Here is an 11,233-nt window from a genome sequence, read left to right as displayed (position 1 = left end):
CAGAAAGTTATGCAACATTGAAAATGCACTGAGGAAAACAATTGAAAAATGGGGTATTTTTATATGTAATTCGCCACAATTTCTACAGATTCTCTTCAAATTAATTGGAAGCGACTATAAATTCAAAAGACAACAGGTTAAATAAAGTATGAAACTTAATCTTCTGCAACCAGTAATTTAGTTTAAGATATATATAATTTTTTAATTCATGCGACGTTCATGCAGTCCTTACTAAGCAACTTCTTATTTTATCTCCTTTCTATAATTTTCTGTATAGTTTACAGGCAGTAATTTCTTTTATCCAAATTACGGACATCATTAAGTTACAGCAACTTTGTTAATAAGGCTTTGTTTTTTGTGACTTTAAACAGAAAAAAATAGCCTGAAAAATTATTACAACTTTTGTTGTGAATTAAGATTAATTCTATACAACCTCTCATTACTTGGCTCAAAAGAACTTAGCTTATTGCTGCAGTAAAAATAGCTAAGGACATGCCATTTTTTCTTGCCTTGTCAGTAATCATTCGCTGCCCAACAAATTTTATTTATGATTACAGTTAAATTTTACTGTTGTATTGTCTTTATCTGTATGGAGACAAAATTAGCCAACTGATGCTGAGCAATTATTTTTATAAAAGTTTGGTGACACTATTCCAGCTAAAATGAGATTTAAGATTCATCAAGTTTATACTGACAATATTGTCTGGTCATTTCAAAATGGCCAGAAACATGATCAAATTCTTATAGGCAGAACACAATCCGATAGGTAATTGTAATGTCAAAATAATACAATTGAATAAGCATTTTATGAACTGATAAAAAAATTTAATAATACATTAAGAAATTCTTTACATATATATTTTTAAACAATTTTTTAACAGTAAACAATCAGGGAGGTCAAAATCATCCAATAAACATAAATAACAAAAATATCACTAATATGTATAAAATATATCTAATTTATGTAATTTACAAACAAATTTTAAATATAGGTTCAAAAACCTATTTTTCAGGCAGCAATGCACATAAAACTAAACAAAACATACAGAGTAAAAGGATCCCACACACACCTCTTAAATTTATCATAGGAATAAGAATCATTACACAGAAAAATAACAAGGAAAAACAAAAACAAGAAAATATGTCCAGAAAAAAATACTGAGTGAAAAATCATCAGATTTGTGGATATGCGGAGCCAGAAATTACATCATGTAATCACTCCTTGCACCAGGTCCAGAATTTTAACTGAACATTTGATTTTCTTAAGTTTGCTTAATCTAGATACGGATACCCAAGTGTTTCTCCAAGGTAATTAACTGTTTAAGGTGTCATCATTTTAAAGATTAAGATATTGCTGAGAGCATAAGGAAAATTTAACAACACATAATGTAATTGTACACAATGACATACCAGCTAATTATTTTTTTTGCCAAAGTATATTGCTTGCACAAACACAAAATTTTTAATCGCATTTGTATTTACAAATACAAACTTATTTAGAATGAGTTATGATATGTTGTTTTTATGCATGAATTCATGTTTTAAGTTACTTTAAATAGTTTTTGCATGAAATTTTTTTTTTAAATGTCTTCCTCCCACAGCCATAAAACAGTGCCGTCCGTGAAGGGTTAATAAAAGATTGGTCAGGAACAGGCTAAAATTTAAAGGTTGTATCATAATTACGGGGTTCATTTTCATAGGTTTTTATATATTTTGATGAGGTAAATATTTTTAAGAAAAATAGCCGATTTTTAATGGTTTCTAAATGATATGAAAAACCAAAAAAAATGAAAATTGAAAAAAAAATTTGGTGAATTCACTATTGAACTCTAATCAAACCTATTTGCTATTTGTAATACAATTACTGAAATTTGCAATTTTAATTGTTTGCATTTGAGGAAACAAATGGCAAAGGAGATGGCCGGAAAAAAGAGCTGTTTGTGAAATCCTGATCCCTATTGGTCAACATGGATGTTGATTAAACAAGTAATAAATAAACTCTACATATTTCAGATATAAATATGAATGATTACCTTCAGGACGTTTAAATGTATTCAACTGTGACAAAGGTAAACTATTAATCCAACTGTGACTCAGTTGTTCTCTTTCATTGTCATCATTTGTAGATGTATTTGACAAATCTGTATCTGTATGACTACTGAGTGCAGAGGATTCTGCTGAACCGGTTACACTGAGTTCTTCATTTGAGACATCTGAAATAAGTGACAGATCTGGGTCTTTTTTCAATAGCTCTTTGGCTTTTTCTACAGCATTTTTGAATTCAATTGCCTAAAAAAAAAAAAGTAAATAAGAGCAACTAACCTTTAAAAATAAATAAATAAAAATAGGTCAACTGTCTTATATGACGAACATGTGTCAAAAGAGAATTGGCCAAAACCTTTTTACAATCTTGGAAACCTCTTGCGTCTTTGTCTCAATGTTGTAACTATATACCCACGTTTCATCAATTATGATGCATTTGAGCAAGTCTGAGTAGTCAGCGATGTTGGTAAGCAATAGTACATGAATTTTTAGAACAAATTTGGCTGCACTTGTTTTCATATTCAAAACATTAGTAAAAATCGCTTTGCATGAGGCATATGAAATTCCTATTGCTTCAGCAACCTTTTTAATGGTGATTCTTTACATGTTTGATGTGCTACGGCTCACAAACCTTATGTCATCTTCGATTCCTCTCAGTCTTTCTCAAAGCATCTGAACTACTAAGAAACTCATGGTAGTAATATACCATTGTTTCCAAAGGCTTTCCTTAACATTTTAAATGCTTTACTGCGTAACACAAAATTTAACACATGAAAACACATGTAACACAAGCAGTACCACCAATATATAGAAAAAAATCAACTCAATTGAAAAGATACAACACGTGCAATTAAAAACTTCTTGATCAGATCTTGTACTTACCTAAATAATTCACCAAGTATTAAAATTACTCATTTAAGTTAGAGAAGGTTAAAATATATCCTATCAATCTTTTAGCTACTTTTAATTATTGGGGTGGCGCTATTCTCCCCCAAGCTGAGCTGATCTCTGGTCAATGCAAGACCAGCAGCATCAACTGTCACTTAAAAGCAAGAAGAGCGACTTTGAAACCATTATATCATTAATTTTTTAAAAACATTAATTTGAATTTGTTAGTTCACAATTTAATTAAAAATGTTTTCAGTGTAAAACTAGACATTAAAAGCAATCACTTATAGCTTAAATCCCTACGTTATAACATTATTGTGCAATATGCATCTTGAAAAAAAAGCATGTCTGAAAAGGTATAAAGTGAAGTAGTGATCCTTCCACCAACATTTAAGTTTAAATGATGAGGTCTGTTATGTTGAAGTTTTGGAATTAGTTAAAAATTATTTCATGGGGAAATGATAGGGAGACAATCTCACGCTCTGATAATTCTCATGAATCAAACAAGATAACATAAAAAAGTTGTTGTGAGAGCATGTGAGCAATTAATAATTTGAAAACAATAAAAAATCTGACAGACATTACATAAAATTATAACATGAAAAAAAGTGTGCACAAAGATGATGATACAAAGACCCTTTATTCACGAATCAAGGAAACTAAAACAAACTTGTTGTAAAATTTAAAAAAAAATTGAAAGTGATAAAGTTTTTTTTATGAAAAACTTGTAATGATCCAAAAACTACGTAACAATCCAAACGTTGGATGATTCCCAGTTCACAACGGTAAAAAAAGTAGATGAACAAACCCACATTCCAGGCAATGTGCATTTTTTAATATTCATAGGACTTCCATGTTGACTGGGTGCCTGAAAGTCAAACTATTAATCAAGTCTATCACCAGGAGTGTAGGATTTACGAATAAGTGACAAAAATGGAGTAAAATGTAGAAATCACCTCATGGATTCTTATTAAGACAATGAACGTGACCCAGTAACAATTAATTTTTCACTGAAGAATGCCAATTATTTTGACATTCAATGATTTATTTTGGGACATTTGCTGCACTCACTTCAGTAAGCATCACATGTTTTTTTTATATTCAAATATCAAGTTTTATTAAAAGGGACCTGTTTCGAGTCTGTGGATACAGTAAAGGCAAAAGTGAAAAAGCTCATGAAACTATAGATCAACTGTAGTATTTTTTCCAACAATGAAAGTTTCATAAGATGAAAGTAACGATTGGGAAAGAAATAGCATTTCCTTTGTGTAATTTTGATATAAAACAATATTAAAAAATTTTGTAATAACACCTTTAATCTTATGAAAAACCTTGATGGATGAAAAATTTATCTTTAAAGCACAATTAATCTTAATCTTATATAAATAAGTTACATTTTATCTGAACAAAACATACATGATAACATTAATAAAATTATTCCAGTTGTGACTGAATCACTTTTTATTTTAAAGTAAATGAAAACTGTTTTTTTAATCTTGAGCGACTCACCTCAAGAATATTTTCCATAACTTTGTTATTTATGAACGGATTTGAATAAATAAGGTGTCATTTACTTTGCCATAAAATAACTAACATGTTTTGTAATAAAACAAAAAAAAAACAGTGGTTACAAAGACATCAATTAAAAAGTTTACAGGGCTGCCATTTTGAAATTTAGTAAGAAATCAGGTTCATTACTTACATTGAAATAAACCTCTACCCTAGTGGTATATCAATTTCAACTCTATATGATAACCACATTTTGTTTTTAGGAAACTGAGAAATAGTTTTTATGTTAAAATGCGAATGGCAGAAAGCCGGTAAATTAAGTGCTTCCAGACATATGTTGATATAAAGTTTTCTTTATTATGATGTAGGGGACCATCCCCTGAATTCTTTAAATGGTTTTATAAACATCCTGTATACACACACACACACACACACACACACACATGCGCGCACACGCATGAGAGAGAGAGAGAGATCCTAAAAGCAAAAGCTGGCAACTATAATCTACTACTAAAAAAATACTATTTTATAAGAGCTGATACCTGTTCTGTTGTTTTGAAGCGTAAAGCAAAAAATTCATTTGTAACAACACCTTCAGAATAATCAGCAGCACACCAAGTCCATGCTCTATCTGAATTAAATGAGAGTTTTAATTGAAGATCAGAAGTAAGTCTATGATTACAACATACTTTGAAAACTTGTTCACGACGCATTAATAGACGAACACTACCGGTTTTAGGATCGTGCAAAATTTTCATCTTACCGACACCACGTTCTTTCCATTCTTTTGCAGGATGATCAAAACGAAGTAATTTTGCGTGTTGTTCATATAATACAATTTGTCCTTCTTCACCGGTTTCAACAGTAATTAATTCAGGTAACGGTATGACCGGTTTAAATTCTAAATTTGGTACAAATTCTTCATTATCATTACCATCATCTTCATTATTACCATCCTGATCGGTTTTCTTCACAAGAGATACAGATTTAAAAACAGAAGTCCCAGCACCTTCAAAACCTTTAAAATCATCACTTGTTTTAAACGCATAACTATCACTGCTTTTAGCTAAAGTTGAAAAATCAATTAGTGATGGCTTATCAAATAGAACCTTACTAGAAGGACTGTCACTTTCAGATGATGTCTTACTTGGTTTTTCATTAGATACATTACTACCAGAAGTAATAAATTTCTCGATTGGAATATGGGGACGACGTAAAGTGATTTTATCATCTTTCTGTTTATCGCTACTATCTGCTGGTGACTGAGGTGATTTAATGTTTTCATCTTTACTTAAAGCCTCAGATGTTTCTTGAAATAATACATGTTTAGTATACTGCTTTTGATTAGCATTTGAACTAGTCACAGATAACACTGTTAAAGGTTCTGCGGCGAGTGTTTCTTTTAATATAGATTTTGGTCCGATGGTATTCTGCTGGTTTGATTTTACTGGAGATGAAGAAGACATGGACTTCTGTTTGCTTTCTAAATTCTCTTTAAAAATTACATGTTTTGACTGCGGTTGAGTTGTGCTACTCACTGCTGTTGTAATACTTACAGCAACAGGCACTGCAGATGTAGTTACCGCTTTTTCATTATTATTATTACTGCTACTACTTGCTATCTGATTAAGGATTAGATTTGGACCTGTTGGCGTTGTAAATATTGGCGTTTTTAAGATATCCCGATTTGCTGATAATTCATTAATTTCTGATTGCTGATGAGTTAATAAAGGTGTAGTAGCCGATGTAAAAACCGTAGGTTGAAATACACTTTTTATTTCTGGAGAAATCGTAGGTGCAGCTTTGACAAAAGCTGGAGCAGATGGTATCGATGTAACTGTGGATGTTGTTCCTGCAACAAATGGTGGATTTAATACAGGAGGTTTTAAAATACTTCCACTGTTCCGCGGTGACATTCCCTCTGGTGTAAAACTTACAGATGAATTTGAAGAAGGTGATGAAGCTTTAAATATACCGGTCACAATTGATTCTGTCACAGTAGTTGGAGTCGAATTGAAAGTAAATGTAAAAGGAGATGTTCCAGTAGTTAAAAAGGCAGATTTCGGTCCAGAATTAGATGACGGTGATAAACCGAAAGTAAATGACGCAAAAGGACTCGGACCGGATTGATTATTATTCTTAGTTTCTTTTTTATCATTTTCATTATTTATATCCTGAATAGGTGGCTTAAAAACCGGTTCTGAAGTGAATGTAAAACCACAGACTTCAATTTTGGGCCCTGGCTGCTGAACTGGCTGTTTTGGTATAGACTGAGGAAGCTGAAACTGTTTTTGGGGCATTGAATGTGATGTTTGTACAGGCTGTTTTACTGAAGATTGTGGCAATTGAACTGGTTGAAGCGGTAACAATGGGAATGGCTGAAGAGGTTGATTTGGTAACAACTGTGGTGACAGGTTAAGATGTGAGGATGATCGAGGTCGGTGATGCAGTTCAGCAGAAACAGACATAACTTTAGCAGAATCAAAAACCTCTTTAAATTTAGTCGCTTCATCTTTAGTTTTAAATTTTGCACAAAGTTTTTCAATTTGTAATTTTTCATCGGCAAAATCTTGCGCCAACCAAACCCAAGCACGATCTGAATCTATCATCGGCGTCAGGATCATATCGGGTGTTAAATAATGATTAGCGCAAATCTTATGCACTTGTTCACGCCGCATTAACAAACGAACTTTACCGGTCAAATTGTTCTGTAATATTTTTAACATACCAACACCTCGTTCTTTCCATTCCTTATCGACGAATCTGAATAATTTTGCACGGTTTTCAAATAATATTTTTTCACCTTCCTCACCAGTAGTGACAACAATTTCATCAGGTAAAGGTATGCTCGGTTTGAAATCAGGAAACGGATCATGTTCCACTTCAGCAGCACCATCATCTGATTCCAAATCATCCTGAAGAGCTGCAATAACGGCTGATTGTTTTTGAAGATCAGGTATATGAGCGGCTGGTGGCATACTTATTTGAAATTCATGAGGAACATTAACCACTGGTGGTTGTGGCACTGGCTGAACATGATGATATTGAGGCTGAGGCTGGAGATGAGGTTGAGGCTGTATAGAACCCATACGATGTTTTGGTGGAATCGTAACACTTAATGTCGGTTGGACAGGGGGTGGACCAGTCGGAAGAGTATCTGATGTGGTAATAACAACGTTTACCGGAGGAGGTATTGTAACAGGTGGTGGTTTTGATACTAGTCCTTGGCCTGGGCGTAAGAAGTCTGGTAACTGTTGACCTTCACTGAAGGGCAAAGCACCCTGACTATAAAATCTGTAAAAAAAACCATACAATTAGATAGCATAAGAGAAATTGAATACATTTATCATAATATAAATTTAGATACTGACAATAAACTAAGAATTTTTCAATATTTTTAATAAAATGAAATCCACAATACTCAGACAACAGGTGATAACTGTGTGTTTGACATTGCTGAAATTGTTAATTCACAGTTATTCAAAATAAGCATGAATAATTACAGTTAACTTCCATGTAAAATCTAAGTGATTTTTAATAATATTTGGGATGCACCAAAAAATGTTAGACAAAACAACATTAGGTGTAGATTAAATTGCAGGAAACAATTTTTTACAGCTACTGATATTGAAAAGCATAATTACCAGTTTACACATCAATTGGGAAAGACAGCAAGCAAGATGAATTGCTCCATATAACAGTATGTAACACTATCTTAGTTTACAACAATGAAATAAGAATAATGTAAACATTATTATTAAAACTGGATAGCTGTTTTAAGATACGCTGTGGATTTTCTTACCTAATTGATATTGAAGCAGAACACTAAGGATTATTTTAAATAAAAATGTTTGTAAATTTCCCTAATAAACAATTACATGCAGGTGTGTGAGCAAACACGCACAGGCACATACAGAGAGATGGCAGTGGATGAGAGGGGGGAGGTATGCATTACAAACAACTGATAAAATTATTTTCTAAAATAATTAATTTTTATTTGATGGAGCAATTTGAACCGTAATTTGTTGAATTTTGGCATTGCAATGATGTGGGCTGAGGCACTGTCTTGATGGAAAAATACTGTCTTTTTGCCAAATGAGGTCATTTTTCGTTTACTTCATCACCGAGATGCTGCAGTAGGGTCTCAGAATATTTGCCATTTATTGTTTGACACTCACAATAATCAATGTAAATTATTCCACATGCCTAAAAACAGTAGCCATAATTTTTTCATGAAAAAAGTAATTTTCACTTTTTTTGGAGCACATTGACCTTTTCAACCTATTGTTTTGATTGCTGTTTTGTCTCAGGAGTTTATGATAAACTCAAGCCTCATCAACCTCATAAATCGACATAAAAATTCCTTTGGACTGTGCCAAAAGAGCTAAACAGTTGCTAGAAATGTTTTTTCTGCACTGTTTTTAGTCTGTCGTGAGCAAACGCAGCACCAATCTAGTGCACAGCTTGTTCATGTCCAAATATTCATACAAAATATCGTGCATGCGGTCTGCTGACATGCCTACAGACTCAGCTGACTTATTCACTTGTCACTCATCAATCTGCTAAAACAATTTTACGCACTATTTCTATCATCTCTGGCAAAATCACTTCAAAAGTATGTTCACTGCTAGTGCGTGTTCAACCAATTTTAAACTCTGCGACCCAATGCCTATCAGAAAAAAGTATTTTATCACTACAAATTTTCAGATTTTTCCATTTTCCAAAAAAATGCCCTAATACTCCTCTTAACTTTGACAAACTGTAAATACTATAACAAGTGATGCAGCGACTTTAAACTTTTATGGTAAACTAATGAAGAATGAAGACATGTGATACAATCAAGTAATTAAGTGTTTTAATGCAATCTCTGTGTGAGGTCTGGAACTCTTCATCTAAACTTGTACTAACGCAGATATTTTTTTATAATACAGTACTTATAATAAAAATATTTATAAGAATATAACAAAAAACCTACATGAATTTCATGTTTGTTTATTATTATTCAACTGAACTTAACAATAACTTATAAATTTTTATGAACACTTATATACTTAAAGAAGTATCGGCCTATCATGCCATATTGTGATGCACACCACACCGTTAGTTAGAGGAAAGTAGCAGCTTTCGTAAATAATTTAAGGGTTATTTTCATCATATTGGCAGAAATTTTGCTTATTTGCATCCGCCCCACTGAGGTGAAAATGTGCCTCATCACTACTGAAGAAAGCTACCCTGGGAATGATCTGTGCAAGCATTTGTTCACACAAATTTTGGGGGTTGGTGTGGTCTGCTGGGCTCAATTCTTGACACTGCCGGCCTCTGTGGCAAGAGTGGTACCATCTTGGCCTTTCATCTGGAGGTCCCAGGTTTGAATCCTGGTCAGGCATGGCATTTCTCACACATCTACAATCATTCATCTCATCCTCTGAAGCAATACCTAACAGTGGACCTGAAGGTAAAAAAAAATTTTAACGTAAGGGATTTTGAAGGGTTGAAAATCTAAATCGAAATGCAGAATCCTCTTCAAAGTATAGAGTGACATCCCCATGGCAACAGTATGCCTCAGAGCAGAACGTCTTGGCAACTGCTAGATTTCCGCTTTCATCAGCTGCACATTTTCTGGTGTTCTGAAGGACTGCATCAGCCATGGGTACCTCTTTTTAGTATGCTACAAGTTACCTCCAACTGCCTAACCCAGGACTGAATTGTGTTCTGTTCATATTAGGAATGGCATTATTGCACAGAATGTTGAACCATCGCTGAAAAACTCTTTGCATCGCCATCAGAAATCAGTTGTTTTTAAAATATGTGCGCGTGGGTGGCAAAGCCATGATGTGCTCAGATCCACACAATGTTGGCTACTGAAATGGGGTCACTGATGGAATTGAGAGACCATGTGCACCTGCTTAGCCCCACTAGTGTTCGAGTATTGATCCCTCCAAACCGCTTAAGTCTGTTCTGCTGCAACCTGTTCACAATACGCTATTTGAACGCTCAATATGGAGTTTACTCGGAAATGTGATTCAGTTGGAAATCACCATTTTGGATTTAAAGGAGAGATACCCTTCTATCAAGCACACTGTAAAAGGGTAACAATTTCCACTGTAAACTGAAAGACTGTCCTTGTAAGTGAAAAAAGTCTCATTTTAGATTTTAAAGGATGTACGACATCATGCAAATTAAGCACAATATTTGTAATACCACAATACATAATTTGTCAGATCAACATTGAGCAACTAGTTTACAATATGTTGTGAAACATGTTCCTGAAAACAAAACTTCATAATTCAAGATGTTTGCATCCTTAATTAATGATATTCAATAATAATTTGAAAATAAGTTCTTGCATACAATCCATATATTTCTAGACTACTGAATTTTTGACGATATGAAAACTGCTTGAAAGCAACAAATTTAACAGACTTGTTTAAATAAATATATTACTGGTAACCAACCTGTACTATGTTAACTATAATAATGAATAACATGTTTAAGATTTATTTGTGATAACAAGAAGACAACTATAGAATAATGATACAAACTTAAGAAAAATTTTACAAGGCAGCATTCACATAATCATATTATAAGATAAACTGTCACAGTGGTGTACGAATTTTATTTACAAAGTAATCACTGCTAGCACTGATTATTTAGTAAATAGCATCACTAATCCACATGTTAATAACTCCCAAAATATTATAAACCATTCAAGTATAGTATTTTTGTTCTTGTTATGTTAAAATCTAATTTCCGTTATTCATAGAAGTTTCAATACAAAGATTATATATAGTTA

The 11,233-nt window shown here is 32.9% G+C and overlaps 1 protein-coding gene across 5 annotated transcripts in view; it reads right to left on the bottom strand.

Moving 5' to 3' along the window:
- The window catches only part of LOC142333248 (E3 SUMO-protein ligase RanBP2-like), a 128,865-nt gene that overhangs the window by 50,619 nt on the left and 67,013 nt on the right, over nt 1-11,233 (bottom strand). For all 5 annotated transcript variants that reach the window (XR_012758568.1, XR_012758569.1, XM_075380242.1 and 2 more), the window contains exons 18-19: nt 4,983-7,734; nt 2,034-2,289 (exon numbers count right to left, since the gene is read on the bottom strand). Coding sequence is in view for 3 of the 5 variants with exons in the window: in XM_075380242.1 (XP_075236357.1) it covers nt 2,034-2,289; nt 4,983-7,734 (3,008 nt within the window). In the remaining 2 variants the exon portion in view is untranslated. The remainder of the gene's footprint in view (nt 1-2,033; nt 2,290-4,982; nt 7,735-11,233) is intronic.

This window comes from Lycorma delicatula, chromosome 12, assembly GCF_047948215.1.
Source record: "Lycorma delicatula isolate Av1 chromosome 12, ASM4794821v1, whole genome shotgun sequence".
In the NCBI taxonomy this organism is placed as follows: Eukaryota; Metazoa; Arthropoda; class Insecta; order Hemiptera; family Fulgoridae; genus Lycorma; species Lycorma delicatula.
The sequence above is the reverse complement of the archived record's forward strand: the minus strand, read 5'-3'. Positions and strand labels throughout refer to the sequence as shown.